Raw genomic sequence first — 17,492 nt, 5'->3', positions numbered from 1 at the left:
TTTCCCCTCGCTGGCGCCACAGGTCCTGGCCCAGCCCTCCTGCCCCTCTCAAGCTGCAATCGTGGCCTGAGCCGGGGCGGGACGAAGCCAGCTGGGGCAGGCTGAGGTCCGGGTTGGTTGTCTCGCAACCAGAACCCAAGGAAACAGCCTAAGGTGCTGCAGCCGGCGGCTGGTGGCGCTGGGGGCCTTTTGTAGTTTTTTAGAGGGCCTCCCGCCATTATGTGGGTTTTGAAGGGGCTCTGCAGGCCGGAGGGAAGTGCTTGGCGGGCTGCATCCAGCCTGCAGGCTGTATTTTGCCCACCCCTGATTTAAGTGATACCAAGGGTACTGAGACTGTTTGGATGGATGCCCAACAAGTCAAAATTAAACAAACTAGTGTAACAACATTTGGACCACAAGGTTAACACAACCAGGAAGTCAGCAAAGTGCATCATTTAATATGCCAGGTTAAAATGCCAGTTTGGGTGAACATATTTCATACATCACAATTAGTTGGCTATCTATGATAGTCTCAGCTTAGCTCCCAGGAGCAGCATGAAAAACTTCCCACTGTAACTGGCTTTGGCAGCCTCAGAACAGAACCAGTACCCTCCCATCTTCTCAGGCCAGTCTCCCTTGTTCAGGACTGGCAGGCCAATAGGTGGAAAATCTGTCTGCTCACTTATTTCAATGCAGCAAGCTTCAGAAAGTGGTTTGGGCCCTGCCCACCTTCCCTCTTCAGTTCTCGGCTTTCACATTTCTTCCACATGCTCAAGCCTGACCATAGGCCCTAATCAAATCATTCACTTTATCATACCATCCTTTTATAAGGGCAGTCAGCCTGTTGGGTCCTCCAGCATCTCCAGCACGTAGCCAGGAAGCCCCTTGTCTATGTCACAAGACTGTCATATAGTGACACATGGCTGTACAAGAAACTGTGTCTGAACATTGTTTCTTCTTAGCTCCATTGACTTCACATGCCACCTTCCAATGAAGCTCTTAATACTTAAGCATCTACAAGTGTTGCATGATCTTACAAGGTCGAGATCTGTGCCCATTGGCAAAGGAGACCTCCATCTTGCTGCAGCCTTCTTCTGTCTTTAAAGCTGCTGAGATCCTGACATCATCTTCCAACTGATCTGCTGTTGAGAATTTGGGGTTGGACCATGCTTTGACTAGCACCTCTCTTCAGGCCTTTTCACCATGGGTAACTCTCCCAGGAGTGAGAGATTCTGGACAAGATAACTGTGAGGATCACCGAGACATGCAAACCTCTCCACAAGGTCTAGGCCCACAGTTGCTGTTTTTGTACATCACCTTCCTCGCTTTAAACAAAGTTGTGCATAGGCTTCTACCACAGGAAACAATACACTCTCCTGTGCCAACCTCCAAAATCCCTGCAATGATGGACCAGTGGTGATGAAGACAGGACTAGTGAATCCAGCAGTCTCCAGCCACAAATCTGCATGCAAGCGGTAGTAGCCTGATTGTTGTTTTGCACCTGGGCTGAGACAAGGGTGTAATTCGGCAGCTGCTACCATGACTGAGAAGTCCTATTCAAGATCCCCTCTGCTCACCCCACATGGGGAAGGAGCCAGAAAAGGTGTCATAAATCTAGGCTGTCTCGTGTTCCTGGCTAGATAACTGCATGCAGTGGTCGAAAGCATCATAAGAAGATAATGATTTTTGCAATGTAGAACATTTGCACCTTGATGGTTAGCCAAGACAATGAATGACCAGAAAGAACTGCCATGGTCTCCAGGAAACTAGTGAGATACAACATCAACATTACAGCTCTGAGTGAAACAAAGCAACTAGATGAGGCTCAGCAGAGAAAAGACAGTATCCTTCTCCAATGGTATCCTTTTCTTAAGCAGAAGTGCAGAGCACACCATCTTCAGGCAGAATGACAAATCCAAGACCACCTAGAAACACTAGAAAGTGTCTTGTCCTTGAAGCAGAGAAGAAAGAGCAGAGGAAGGAAAAGGAGAGGAACCCCAGCCTACAACCTGCTCTCCCCTGCAGAAAGACCTGCAACTTCTGCAGATGGATCTGTGCCTCAAAGATTGGACTCTGAAGTCACCTTAAGACCCATCAGTGAGCTGTGGTAGAAATCATCCTTGAATTGAGGGATTGCCATTTCTGCCACTGGTGATAACAAGTGTTGTTTAGCAGCATAAAAGGGGCAACATAGGTGCTGAACTCTGCGAATGGCAGGAGAATACCTGAAGCTAATCAGCATGGAAACATGGAGGGACCAATGACTCCAGATACAGAGCACCTCTTCTTTCCTAACAGGATAATGAAGGTTTTGCACACATGAATGATGGCAAATAATGAAGATGAGCAACAACAACCATGGTACCTCAGGGACCTGCCTAGGGGTTTATAATCAACCTGCCGGAGTTGATGGACTGAACAATCAACTGTGGAGCCAAACAATCTCATCCTAGCCTGTAGGATGCATCTGTAAGATATGAATAGGACCTTATAGACACATCAAGAGGATGGAGGATACCACCCTGTATAAGAATGCCAACTCATCCCCTCTCTCTGATGTTGATATTTCAAACAACAATAAACAAGCAAATCTTAACACATCCAACTGATGGTGCAATTCATATTGTAAATGATGGGGAAAAAACCCTCCTGACCTCTGCAGTGACTGGCTGCTGTCCTGAAGCATGACATTTGAGTAAGACATTCACAAATGCCACTTACAGCTTCAGCGATATTTTGGTTCCAGTCTTATCCAAAGGAAACCACTGGGAGATTTGCCTGAACTTCAAAGAACTCATTTTATGTAATCAGGTGGAAAAGAAAAGACTCATTCATTCAACCCTTAATCTTGTATTTCTCTGTTACCATATGTCCCTTTTAACTTCACTTTTCAAGGCTAACTTTCTATAGGCTGAGTTTGAAGAAACTAAGATTGTTCTGCTTCATTACTGCCATGCATCCCTCTCAGGGTTTGAAATTAATTTTGTTAAAATATTTAAGGAAAAATTGCCCAATTTTTTCAAAACTTACACTCTTTAGGAGGCCTCCTGTTTTACAACCTCCTATGCCAAGAGGTTATTTTTGTTTAAGAGCACATGCAAGTGTCTCTCACCTCAAATGCTTGGAACGTGATCCCTACGTGAAACCCCTCAGAAACTGTAATCTTCCATATGCACTCTTTGGAAGGTCTGTAGTCATCTGGATAATTGGGAGACTGAATCTGGCCAGCATCTTTGTGTATTTCTCCACCACAAATAGCTTCATAAAAAAAACAGTGCAGATATGTGGTTATACATTTTCTCCCACTGAATCTGATTTTCCAAGGTTTCTCCAAAGCACATCTTCTCTTTCAAATTCATACTGACACAATTTATCTCAATAGCCAAACTTATTTATGAGAGGTATTAAAAATCTAACCAAGTTCCTCCTCCTCTCTCAATGGCTCTCATCTTGCTGCATCAGTCTCTCAGAGGTAAGGCTTATTTTAATATCCAGACCTTGTACACTACTGGACACTCAAATTAACAGTCATTATGATGATATTGCAAATAAATATTAAATACCAACATCAACTGTGCTGTAAATGAAAACCTGCCACTAGATGGCACTATTAGCAAACACTATGCAGGACCTTAGTAGTTAGTAAGGGTTCCTACACCTTCCTGGGGTGGGGAAGATGTGCCTAAAGAAGCCTATTTGATGCAGCTTTATTGAATATATTCTCATACAGACTGCATCTGAAGGTGCCCTATAGACTAAGAATCCCGGTACAAGAGTCATGTCTTTATGCAGGCAAGAAGGTGAACACTACAGCAGCTTCCCAAAGAGTACACAGAGTTGGGACTTGGAAAGGTAAAGAGAAATTAATTGCAATAGAAAGCTTGGGGTCATGCTGGAGACAGGAAGAAACTTTTCATATTGGTAAAAGAATCCAGTCAAGAAAAATAAGTTAAAGTTGAGTGCAGGACTAGGCAATCAACAATTTAACTATCAGTACAAGGGGTGCATATAGAAAGTACTTCTTTTTCAGATTGCCTTTAAATTTTAACTTTATTTTTAGTCTGGTTTTTTTTTTTTAAATCAGCCAAGAAAACAAAAATACCATTTCAAATTCCAGTGTAACCTCCACATAGGGTCTCAAGCTGGGCTGGTACAGCACTAAATTTTGGTCAGTTATCATTATTAATAGTTTCTAAATTTTCAGTGAATTTGCTTGCCATTCCCACCCCCACCAACCTTGCCAATAGAATTTGTTCAGTTACTAAAGGCCCCCACAACACAATGCCAACCATATTTTCAGTATTTTTCTACAAAAAGTTTGAAAAACATTTCACTTGAAGGTACAAATTGATAACACATTTAAATTCAGGGTCAAATTTTTCATTTTTGAAAAAAAACCCTCAGATTCCAGCAAAATAGCATCTTTTCTTAAATAAATAAATACAGTCAATTAGCAAAACTGCAGACCCAAAGGACATGATTTTCAACTTCTCTGTTATCCCAGACCACTGCGCTATGACATATTCAGTTTCCCAACAGCCCCAGAGAGGCTAGCAGGAGAATATTAGCCTCTTAGAGTCACTGAACCAAAATAAAGTGAACTTGAAAGGAAATAGATGGCTCTACATTTTACATATAACCCTTAATGTGAGTTTCCTTTTAAATCATTATGTTTGAGGAACCTATAGGGTCTTCATCTTGAAAGGGCCTCATAGACCATAGGCCTGTTTTGGAATCTGGCTGGTTGATCTCAACCATACACACTGAAGGCGTTTGCAAATTCTGCAATCCCTGCTCAACCTCGGAAATATGAGTGGGTGTGGAGCCGCCTTCTGCAGTTAGATAGATTTTAAACTAGTGCATAAAATAAATCCTAAACCACTTGTTAGTTTCCACTGCCAGACTAGGTCTGTAGACTGTGCAGAATGACACAGTCCTGCTAGCACTTAGCTAAAGATCTTACTTACCTTCATAAACCACAAAAAAGCCCTTTCCCAGGATGTTGCTGCTGCTTCGGAACTCAATCCACAGCCTGCTATCCGTGGAAATTATTGGCTCAGGGACTTTATCACCACAAAATCTACCTAGAAGGCAGGAAACAGATGATCAAGATCTCTCCGTGGACAGGTGAGAGTGCTTTGGGCAATGGGAAAAATGGCATAAAATCACCTGCAGTTCCAGAGAGTCAGGATAAGGTAAATTTACAGCACACTTTCACTCAGATGACAACTTGGATCTTAAAAAAGGGAGTCAACTTTATTTGTATTCTCTCCAAAGAGTTTAAATTCCACCTAAGAACAAAGTCTAGCATTCACAAATGTTTGCCTGGTAAAATTAACATATCCAAGAGCTTTACAAAATCTCAGGATGAAGCAGTAGGGTCATTAATTATGGCAGGTGATGAAATGGGGCGGGGGGAGTAAAACAGCCTGAATAGAGGACTTAGATAAATAGGTGATGATGCTGGAAGCAATTCATTATGATTTGTTATTTGTATTACACAGCATCTAAGAGCCTCAGTCCTGGACCACGACCCCCAATGTGCAAGGTGCTATATAAACCTGGAGCAAAAAGTTAACTGTACAACAGCAACCTCCACGCTACATCATGGTGCTATTTTGCCAGGTGTAAAAGACTATGGAAAGAAGCAGTCCTGTCCCACTACGCTGGGAATCTAACTAAACAAGACAAAAAGGGTGGGTGAAAAGAATCTCAATCAGTGAGAACCAAATATGCAGAGCTTCCAGATGGCTTTGAAAATCTCAGTCTTGCTGCCAAAAAAAAGGAAAGGACCATCCCTTTCCTTCTATAATTCTGGTATTGAGGGGAAATCCTTTCTTCATGCCAGATATGGCAATCACTTGCATGCAAGATGGAATCATCTTAGTTACACACTTCTTCTTACTGAGATCCCCGGAGTACTATGGTCCTTTGGTTTTCATTACCTAGAATACGTTCACTGTATGGTTAATACAGCTGCATATTTCTCATAAGTGTCATCAGAAATACTGGTAAGGTAATGCTACTGAACTCTACAGTTGTGAACTGCTATTTTCCACAGCAATCTTAATAATAAATTATGATAAAAATTGCTTATGTTTCTATAGCCTCTTTCAGGAAGAAGACTCCTCAAAGCACAGGTCAAACAATAACTGTGTTTCAAAGGTACCTATTGCCACGTGGTTCTTTCCTTCACCTGACAATGGCAACATAATATGCTGAATACAGCAGGGTCTGGGTTTGTTCCTCTTCTGCAGGAGTAACTGAATACCAGTTTATCCAATTGAATCTGTAGTGGGAATCTGACAGAACATAATTATCCAGATTGGAATTTGGGCAGGGGATAAGGGTTGCAACTCGAGGCCTTGTAAAAAACAATCCAGGGGCTTGCTGGTGACCTCAAAAGGTCAGAGCTTGGTTCTGCATCTCAGGTGAAAGGTAGCACATTAGTATCTACTAACTTGCTGCATTACTGGTTCTCATTTCAAGCCTTTTGTCTACACCAGGGGAAAAGATGGATGTTTTTAACACATTTGCTAATGCAGGCTAAATGAAATCTCAGGATAGAGAAGGCAGTTGTAGTCTTAACGCATGTTAGTCATTCAGTGTGAATACTAGAGCTCTCCTAGGTGTGTTACAAACACCATTTCCTAGCCAGAGCAAAGATACCAAGGGAATAGCACCATCAATTGAACCACAGCTCAACCTGCTATAACATGGTCTTTTCCATGGGTGTTTCCGAGCCAAATACTAACACAAACCGTGCTCTGCTTAGCTGCTGAAATCCAACAAGCATATGTCCCAGAAGTGCATGGCTGTAAACACATGTATATTCCAAATACGTCAGGGGTCATTACAGTAGGACAGAAATAAATAACAATACAGCTGCTTTTCTTTTTCCTCCTCATAGGAACAAATACTAACAAACAGTGTTGACACTTGCAAGGTTCCTCTCTCTAGGGTCACTGAGCAACTGCCTCTTGGATTTAGTCGTCGAGTTCAACAAGGATGTCAAGGAGAGGAAATGCAGATGAGGAAGCTAGAATAAGTGAACTCCTTGGAGTTCGATAAAGGGCCCATTCATAAAAAAGTTATGCACCATTTAAGGCTGGGTTTTCACACACTTCCCTGGGAAAATATGCAGGGCACTTTTTTTTTTCCAGGCGAAATACATGCTTTCACAATTCATGCTAATCCTCTTCCCCACCCCCCTGCCAGCCCACAACCGGCCTGCCTCTTCCTAACTAATTTCATGGGACCGACCCCTTGCAGAGGCCATAGCAGTTCACACAACAGAAAGGTTTACAAATCCAACTATGTTTAAGGAGATTTTTCATTTTTAAGCGCTTAAACGTTTGACAGAAAAACCGAAGCGCTCTAAGTCGCGGCTGCTGGAAGGATGTGTGCATTTGCCCACAATCATCCTTGCAGCAGAAAGCAAGTCCCAAGGACACCCTCCTCTGGGGAGCACTACTGCTCCAATTACAGGGAGACCCCCCCCCAAGCTTTCCTCTGCTGTTGCCTCTATCAGTGCCAGACATCTAACCTAGAAAAGAGCACTTTCCCACCAATAAAATAGTTTACTAAAGGGCCTAATCTTCTTCTGCAAAGCACAGGTGCAGTGTCACATATTAAGGCCTGAGAAATGCAGGAACCAGGGCTGGTAAGAAGGTGCCCCGCTACTCCTAACTAGGAGAAGGAGCAAGACCCAACTACCACACACCTATTAAGGGCTGCTCTTTTGAACCTACCTCCTCTCAGATATGCTTGCTACTTTTAACCTTGTGCTATTCAGTGTAAACCAGCTGCTGACACTCCTTACTGCTCTCTGGGCCTCCCCTGTCCCTTGCATAGCCTAACTCGCACCTTTGTCTGCACAACTTTGCTCTATCTGTTGTGCATAGCCATGCAAAGATTTGCAGGTTTAGGGTCTAGTGCCATGGTTCTCAACCTTTTTGGACTCAAGGCACCCTTCACTGGACTCGATCCTTCCCTGCATAACTTTTGGAAATTGAGGGGCACCCAATTTCAAAAACTAATTTATATATCACAGGGCTAACCCCCTTGCAGAGAGGCTAGGCAGTGGGAATTGGGGGGTCGTTCAGGCAGGGACAAGTCTGAGCCTTCATTTATCTACTTAGCTTATCTGATCTCACCTCACATCTTGTAACACCCTTCAAAGGATCTGGTGGCACCCCAGGGGGCCCCGACACGCTGGTTGAGAATCACTGGCTTATTGCCTTGCTGTTATTCACTGGTTTTCAAAACCCTTCGCAACTGATAAGCCTCACAACCTAATACCAGAGGCATTAAGGGTAAGAATTTTCAAAGGGGCACCCAACTCATTTATGCTCCACTGAAAACCCTGGCCCAGTAGTCAAATTCCTAGTTGTAACAGAGAACACACCCCCAGTAACCTGTGTGAGGCTGCACTCATCTAGTTGCAAAAAATTTGGAGTTTCTTGCCTCGTAGGGTACAGTGGACATTCATATATTTTACAAATGTGAAAGCAGAGGTGACGGAATTTGCCCAAGATCAAAGTTAGGAAGTGGTAGAACTGGGAATAGAACCCAAATGTCCTGGCTCTCTTCCGACTCCTTCATCCACCAAAACACCCAAAAGTAAGAAAATCCCAAATGCCCTTACCAGCAGCCTCATGTTCTCAACAGTGACTGACAGCATGGTACAAGCTGAAGGAAATAAATGAGATGCTATGAGCTTGAGACAACAGTGCTTTTTTATAATATTTCAGAGCCCAAGCAGAGATGCAGTGTGGAGATGAAGCCTGTTGTCCCATCAGTGCTAATTCACATTCTCCTGGATCATGCATAAGAAATCATGGAGACAATCCCATACAATTTCTAAAGGCTTTGTACAGAGCCAGTTGTTAAAAACCAGACACACAGAAGTTTGAATTCAAATAATGCTTTTTCAGGTTCCATCCCAGTTGCAAAGTGACTGCAAGGGAGGACATGGTTTCCCAACAATCAACTCCACATTGTTTAAGCATGGTCCAGTCATGCCCTGTAAGCCACTTCTATTTGACTGTTTCCAAAGTGGTTTACGGCCCTCTTCCAGTGATCTGCAATTTTAGGTGTTTATCTTAACACTGTAGAGGACCTGGTTTGCAAAGGACAGGTAGCTCAGCATTTTCTAAAGACCAGATTTCCCCCCACCCCATAACTATCCTCAGCGGAGTACCCAAAATCAGTAGTCTCTAAAAGGGCTACACCACAGATTGAAGGACTGCACCATGGTTTAAATATACAGTCTGGTCCTACCAAGGCCTTTTACACCATAGAAAGGCTACACCATGATTGAAATATACAGTCTGGTCCTACCAAGACTGAGCCATGTTTTGAATGAGTTGGAGGAAACCTTGCTAGAGTCCCCAACTACACTGCTCCACACACAAGATGGAACAATATCTGTAGGCTGATACTCTGCAGTTGTATGTGGGAGGCGCAACTATGGAATGGCAGGTACTGGAAGAAAGCATTAGGGATAATACCAGAGCCTACAGATAGCCCACAGCAACAGTATGCGTGTCAGATATGTGCTCCATGTCCATAACTGGTACATCCTAAAGGAAAGTCAGCTCTTAGAACATGAGGTGAGAAAGCGGGCATGTGAGAGGTGCTGACCGGAAAGCTGTAACTCCCTCGTATTTACCAGCAAAGGCCACCGGAATATTTTCCTCTGCAGCTTTTATCTTAGCCTGGCTTGTGCCTCCTCCCCATCAGAAGACATCCTTTCTACCTCTGGAACCTGCTTTTAAACAGCATGTTTCTACATCTAATAGGGAGAGGAGGCTGGATGGTCCAGAGGATTTGGTAGCTCAGATAAACCATTTCCCTCAAGACGGCAGATTCAAATCCATTCCACACTTTAGCAACCAAACGTTCCTAGCATTTTATGACCTGTATGAGATGAGTTTTCTGTGTCCCATCCCAGTTCTTTAAACACAAATTAGAATAGGAAGATATGCATATGGAAAAACCATATATTCAATATACCAGTCCATGCAGTAGGCTAATGGGTAGTAGTACAATTGCTCATCAGAGTGCACCGATTTACATACTTGGCAGACTCACTGAAAAATAATAATCTAGTGTTCTGGGTCAGAAATTGTACAGTTTGATCATCTGGGAACTCTGTTTCAGTGCAGTATAATTAAATATGTCTTAAGGCAATGTTGTATGGCTAGAGCAAGGGACAGGGAATCAAAAGACCAGGTCTGCCTGACTTGCTATGGCACTCTGGGCAAATCATTTCCCTCTGAACCTCAACTCCTCATCTGAAAAACGAAGGAATAATGTTTTCCTACCTCACAGAGAGAACTGGGTGGATGAATTACTTAGCGTTCAAGAAGCACTTTGATAACAATGGAGGAGAGGTATTAAAGGAGAACCATGTGCCTATTCTACAAATAAGCTCCCAGCAGCTAGTGGATGAAGGGCCCATTTACATACACTCTGTACAAGCATCTTAAAAAATTTAAATAGCCACTCACCCAATAAGGGAGCCTTCCTCCAGTAGCCATCACGCACCTCCACATAATCATACCAACACAGGCGGCTTTTAAACAAGTCCATTGACGTGAAATTTAGCATAATCTGTGAACAGAGGGAGCAGAGTTATCTTTGCAAATGGAGCTATTTGGCACAACAGGACCTACAAACTAAATTCCATCAGGGTCATTATGCTGCCTAAGAGGTTTAAATGGTAAAAAGGACTTTTTTTTAAAGCATCTTTTGTTAAAAAGATATCCTGAGGCGTTTTACAGAGCTCTATCATACAAAGCAGCAGATAGCATGCTACTGAGTGAATGACAGAAAAGATGACAGACATTCACTCAAGTAGAAGGCTCCTTTAAGAAGAAGAGATCTGATTGTGGTGTTACAACAAAAAGAAGTACCAGTGGTTCATCTAGTAGGTATAAGAAAAAATGTGTTGCAGAGAAATAGGATTTTGATGGAAAGCTTTAATTCATTTCGCTTTTTTTTTCTAAATTTCTATTAGATTATAGTGTCAGCTCTCTCCTCCAGCTGCCATGGTACACCATGAAAGGTGCTGTTTAAGTTCCTCATGCCTCCATTCTGGCAGCCTAGTGGATTATATGTAAAACACAATTCCCAAAACAGACAACTGTCTTCCCTCTAGCTGAGTCCCCGGTGCCTCAAGTCATAGTCATACAGAAATAAGGCAGGAGGGGGCTTCTGGAGGTAGGTTAGTCCAACCCTCTGCCTGAATCAGGATCACCCCTATCCAAACCATCCTATACAACCACAATCTAAACTCTACATAAGACTCTCAAGCCTGACACAACATAGATCTAACACCCTAACCTGCCACAGGTAAAGCAGGGGAACCAAGGTAGCCCTGCTTCTCTAAAATATTGTTAATTTATGCTCAAGATGTCTTGGGTAGAGGGAGGCAACACTCCCCCAAATACAGAGGAAAGCAAAACCCCCCAGTCTGTATCAATCTGCCCATGGGGTAAAATTCCTTCCTGACCTGAAATACAGTGATTGGTCTGACCCTGAGCAGAAGGGCTAGACTAGGGGTCAGCAACATTTTTGGTCTGAGTGCCAAAAACCTCCTCAACCTAGACTTGGAAGATGTTGGCATGCCAGGAGCAGATGACAAAGCCCAAACCTTATTGTGGCAGCACACCCAAGCCCCTTCCCTGCTGTGCACCCTGAGATGTGTGTCCACCCACTGCCATCATGGAGCCAGGCTGGGACTCCTGACTCTGGTGCACTAGCTTGCAGCCCAGGTTTCAGGGCAGTGGCAGCTTGCACGCATGCCTCAGGGTGCATGACTGGGAAGGGACCTGGGGTAGCACAACCCCAGTCTCTTCTCTGCTTCTCACCCTGAGGTGTGTGTACAGCTGCCATAGGCCACCAAGCCGGCCCAGGGCTCCAGACCCCAGTGCACTGGTTGCAATCTCTTGGCTGCCTGCCACATCTGGCTTGGGGTCTGGGTAGCTGCTGCCTGCCACGGACCCTGGGCTGCTTGCAACTGGGCTAGCAGCCTCCCTGCTGCTTGCTGTGAACAGCTTGGGCTCCAAGGCCAACAGCAGCTGCGCAGAGCCTGGGTTGGCTATGGCTTGCTGAACAAAGTGGCCTCCTGCCATGCTCTGGCACACGTGTTGGGGGCTGCCAACCCCTGGGTAAGACCTTCTAGCTAGGAACCTCCAGCAGGAGGTTTACTAGCTGGAGAATCATGACACCCCAGACTTAGCCATAGCCATAGCCATAGCCATAGCCAACGCCCAGTGCCTCTAGTGAGGCTTAAAAACACCCTGACATATAGCAGAAAAATGTGGGGAGAGGAGAAGGAGCAACCGGCAAAGCCCAGAAGCATGGAAAATACCCATGGTAGAAAATAAGCATGCTATGCTTAGATCATCCCCCACCAGTGACTGTCCAACCTCTTCTTGAACACCTGTGATGGAGAGTCCACAACTTTCCTAGGCAGTCTAGTCCACTGCCTCACTATTCTCACAGTGAAGAAGTTTTTCCTGGATATCCAATCTAGATTTACTTTGTTGCAACTTCAAGCCATTGGGTCCATGTCCTCCTCTGCAGCAAAAGAGAACAGGTGCTTTTCCTCTTCTTTATGGCAGCCCTTCAAGTATTTGAAGACTGCTATCATGTCCCCTCTTAAGTGCCTTTTCTGCAAGCTGAACATGCCAACTCCTGAGATGCAGTCCAGACAGGGAGCTTAAGCGCAAAGGAGAGGAAAGGGGCACAAGGCATTCAAACTGCAGCTCTCAAGAATCATTGCGGTGGCTAAGGCAAACAGTTTAAGATCATGCAGAATTGAAACAAAGTGTTCCCATTCAGGATGGCAAACCAACCTGAAACATCTGTCACAAAATGCTGAAACATCTTGGTTTTAATGGTAAACATGTAGGCTATTTCCAATTGAAATTTTGCAAAACTTTTCACTCCATGAAGCATGCCAGTGTTTCAACTGTGCATGCCTATCCAGGACAAGAAAAATGTAGAAGCACTGATCTTTCCCTTGAGACAGCCATTCTGACTTTTTATCAACTCCACAAATAGGGTTATTTTTTATTTAAATGAAAACCACATTTTGTTGGAAAAGTCCTTGCCATCTAAGTCTATTATCACCTCACACATGAAGGCCCATAAAACTGCTGAGAGGTAGGCATCATCCACCACCTTATTGGTAGCGAATATTTGCCATGGGTAGGTGTTGCAGCCACACTAGAAAATGCCATCCTGCCTCCCCAGGCCTAGCAACGGCATAAATTATAAGCCAGAAGGGTCACAGGTATTAAGGTTGCAGAACAGGGCAACAATAAAGATGCTTGGACTGTTTCTAAATTAGCATTTATACCATTACTGAAATTTTTACCTCTTTGCAAGCAGCTGCACCCCACTTCAATGCTGTTGCAGCCAAACAGATTAAATGCTTTGCCCAACATCATTCAGGATGTCTCAGGTAGAGCCAGAAATAGAACCTATACTGCTAGATCTGCTTCTTTCCTGTATGGTCCTGCAAGCATTCTCGTGCAATGCTACAGCTCCATGTAATACAGCAGGGAAACCCAGCCAGCTAGTTTCCCCACCCGGGCTAATGGAACAGAAATGTAAACAAATGGTGCAAACAGTGAAGATAAGAGATTAAAAAAACAAACAAACCCCAAAAAAGCTCAGTTACAACATGCAGCTGCATTGGATTTGCACAGCTGTAAGAGCACAATCTGGTCTGTGATGTATCATAGTGGTGTCTCTCCTTTAAGACGCTAAAGGGGAGTGAAGTCAATGGATCTACTAAGGGTGAATTTTTTGCAAAATTTGACCCATCAAATTAGCTTGTATCCAATACCTCCTGCAGAGATACAGATTCCCATGGTATACTCTTACCAAGCAACCTAGATTAAGACTCAAGATATTTCTAAATGAGATTTACTTTCCACCATTTACTCTGATGACTTTTGGCAAGTCTCTGAATTTGGACAATGAAAGTAGACCAGTCTATTTAGTTCACTTTATAGACAGTATCTGGCTCTCAGTACATTAACTGCTGCAGAGTTGCCACTGCAAACACTACAAAGTAGTAGCCATTGTATTAATTTAAAAACTTCTGGAGATTTCATACAGAGGAACATTTCATTTGAAGTTAATTTGGTAAAAACAATGTTGAAAAAATGTATTTTGAGCCGTATCAGCTTTAAACCGTGTCCAATCATCCAGGACCTCCCCCAGTCACCATGAATTTTCAAAGATGATGGCCAGAGGCTCTGCAATCACATCAGTCAACTCCCCCAGCACTCTGGGGTGCATCCTGTCCAGCCCCATGGACTTGTACACATCCAGCTTTTCTAAATAGTCCCTAACCTGTTCTTTTGTCACTGCTGGTTGCTTCCCTCCTCCCCAAACGGTGCTGCCAGGTGCATTAATCTGGGAGCTGACTTGGCATGTGAAGACTGAGGTGAAGAAGACATTGAGTACTTCAGCCTTTTCTGCATCCTCTGTCAGCAGGTTGCTTCCCCCATGTTAATAATCTCCCAAAGTAATCTTCAGGCTTTATTTAAAAGCCTGAAACCCTCTTGGTAATTTTCTGTAAGCACCCGTTTAGGCTGGGAGGAAGCAGAACACACGTTAGCCCTTGTGAGGAGGGTACGTGGGGCTTGGAGCCTGCCTGTCCGACTCGAACGCAGCAGGTAGCAGGGGCTCTTGCATGCTTCCCAGAGTGCCCTGCAGGTTCCCTGAGGTGCCGAAGACTCCTCAGTGGAGGTGAACAGCCGACCCATCTGACTGGCTGGCGGGGATAGTATGGCTGCCCACCTGGACCTGATGTAGCAGTGGCTCATTGCAGCACAAGTCATCAGACAGCTGTCTCCCACATGCTCACTCTGTGCCTCTGTGTGCGTGTGTCTAGCACACCTGGGTTGTGTGCATGCATGTGTGCATGCATGCACATGCACATGCCCCACACACATGCACACAGAATCCAGGTGTCTGGGGCACAACTGGGCCACTGACTTTCATGCAGCCAAGGACGAGATGCCCACCTCTTATACAACTCCCTGTTTCCTGGGTTGATGTAGAGTGGGCGCTATGCTCCTGCGGTCCCTGATTTCATCAGCAGCAATGTCATTGCTCCCCATCCCCATTGAGGGCCTAGCCTACCCCACATCAGGCTGCCCCAGCTCATGAGGCCCTATGGGAGGCACCTCGACTGCCAGAAGCAACACTTCAGCTAAGCACCGGGCCTGACACCATGAGCACATGGTGCAGGGATGGGGGAAGGCAAGCCCCCTGCTGACATAGGTGGCTTTGGCCCCGCACCACAGCAGGCTGCCAGATCTGCAAAGCCCTGCCTCCTCTCACACATGACCTGGGAGCCCTCCTTGGATGAGAGGGGCCAAAGGGCTTTGAGTGCCCATGCCCTGGCATTGGGCCATGGGTTTCCTGCCATGGGCTTCTCTGGCCTGCATCATAGGCAGTGCTGCCCACACCCCAGGCTGCCCATTCCCCTTCCTTTCTCCCTCCCCAACCTCCCCTGGGGGGAACCCATGGAGGTGTCAGGGAATGGGGTGCAAGAAAGAGATGTGCCTCAGTTTAAAATGTTGCAGTTGCCAAACTTTTCCTGTGTTTAATAAAGAAAACCTGTCGAACATTGCCTGTGTCTCTGCCTAGTCCCTCCTCCCAATTCATAGATAACAGCAAACCTTTGGCAGCAGTAGGATGGGGGTGGGGGGAGGAGGGGTGTTGAGAATGGGGTGACAGAACCAGGAAGAGGGTTTGGGGTCAGGGGGAATGCCACAGGGCCTTAATTCAACAAACATGAAAGCTTGGAGGGGAGGCACAGGTCAGGGGATTTTTGATCTGGCACCTTACTTTCAGGGGTCTGGAGTCAAGACTGGGGACTTCTCCATGTAGGAGCTAGACAGCTGTGTGATCCCAGACCCAATGTCTGTCTGAGGAAGAAGCCATCACTGCAGCAGGCACTGAAAACTGATGGCCCTCCTACATGGGACTCCTGCCCCTTGGCCTCTGGGACCATGTCTCCCGCTTCAAGGACCACCACAGACGCATAGCCCTTGCTGACGCCTGGGACTCATGTCAGACAGGTAGCCTGAGTTGGAGGTCTGCCTATTCCTGTCAAGGCTGCGCTGCTCCCCTGCAGTGGGACCTGGGCCAGGAGTGGGGTCATGGGGAACGCTCCCTCCCAAGTCTTCCAGCAGAGGAGTGGAGGAGCTGAGGCTGCCGGACTCTGCTTCCAGAAGCTGCCCCAGCAGGCTGCACTCTCCCACCCATTCAAAATGCTCCCACACCACTTTGGGATTAGCTTGGACCTACTTGGAGGGCTTGCACCTACGGGACAACCAGCAGCTGTCCAGGACTGTGTGCATTAACACCCAATCCTGGCACTGTGACTCAGTTCCACAGCACCACGGGCTGTCTCCTCTAAACAGTGGGTGGCCATCTAGAGTCCCCAGTCATGTGACTCAGCAGCTCAGGTGTAAGCACCCTCCAGCTCATCCATATTTCCCTGTATACGGTCCGATTCGTTCCCCCTGTCAGTTTCTCAGCCCCTGGTGACAGGAGTCCATGGTGCACGGCCTGCGCACATCTTCCCATCGCTCATCAAGTGTGCTGCTGCCCGTCCTGAAGCCAGCATGACAGCTGCTGCAAGCTGGCCTCCCGCACACAGATACAGAGCCTGCGAACAAGGGGGAGGGGTTGCATAGCTTGCAGAAGTGGGGGACACACGGTTGAAAGGGCAGGTCATGGGATCTGCAATCATGGGAGGGGAGTTGGGGGTTGCCCTGAGGGGTCGATACAGTGAGTGCCTGCACCTTGAGAATCGGAATCAGGCAGCGCTCACTGGACTTCACCCACGGATCGGACCGGGGAGAGGGGGAAAAGTGCTGTTGGGCCACTTGCCTGCCTATCTAGGTGCAGAACCCAGGAGTCAGCCTGGCAGCGAGAGCTGAGAGGCTGAGATAATAATTCCCACGCAGGAATCCTTCCATCACATGCATCCTCTTCCAGGGCTCAGAGGAAGATCTGGGGGTGGGTTTTGGAAAAGGGACATTCTTTCTTGTTCCTGCTGCACAGCAACTGGAGTGGTTGCCAGCCATAGATGTGCATATTGCCTGTCCCTGATCTGGGGGCACTTTCTGCCAAAACAGCCGTTTACCCTTTTGCCTGCTGAGCTCATTAAATGCTATCACTGCCTTTCCGTGAGTGCCTGCGTGAGAGGGGGTGCTGTTTATGTTCAAGTGCTCGACGTATCTGTGCTTAGGCTCAAGTCTCAGAAGCACAGCATAGCCCTGAGAGAAATGGCATGTGTCAATTATGCAGATTTATGACCCCTTTGAGTGGGAAATGCTCTCAAGTGCCCGACTGGGGTGGGGGGGCAAGGGAGAGAGACCTGGCACCTTGGCTGGGCTCCAGGCTTCAGCTGGGAAGGGTGAACGTGGGGGAAGTGGATGATTCACCCTCCTCCTACCCCCTAGCATTCC

At 46.0% G+C, this 17,492-nt stretch overlaps 1 protein-coding gene across 1 annotated transcript in view; it reads right to left on the bottom strand.

The window, feature by feature from the left end:
* The window catches only part of TLL2 (tolloid like 2), a gene marked incomplete at its 5' end in the record, with an annotated part of 156,225 nt that overhangs the window by 30,359 nt on the left and 108,374 nt on the right, over positions 1-17,492 (bottom strand). The window contains 3 exons of the mRNA XM_025210990.1: positions 3,092-3,237; positions 4,947-5,063; positions 10,494-10,596. Coding sequence (XP_025066775.1) covers positions 3,092-3,237; positions 4,947-5,063; positions 10,494-10,596 — 366 coding nt within the window. The remainder of the gene's footprint in view (positions 1-3,091; positions 3,238-4,946; positions 5,064-10,493; positions 10,597-17,492) is intronic.

The sequence above is a fragment of the Alligator sinensis genome, unplaced genomic scaffold (genome assembly GCF_000455745.1).
Source record: "Alligator sinensis unplaced genomic scaffold, ASM45574v1 scaffold264_1, whole genome shotgun sequence".
Taxonomy (NCBI): Eukaryota; Metazoa; Chordata; order Crocodylia; family Alligatoridae; genus Alligator; species Alligator sinensis.
Note: the sequence above shows the minus strand (reverse complement) of the source record. Positions and strands in the feature narration are given on the sequence as shown.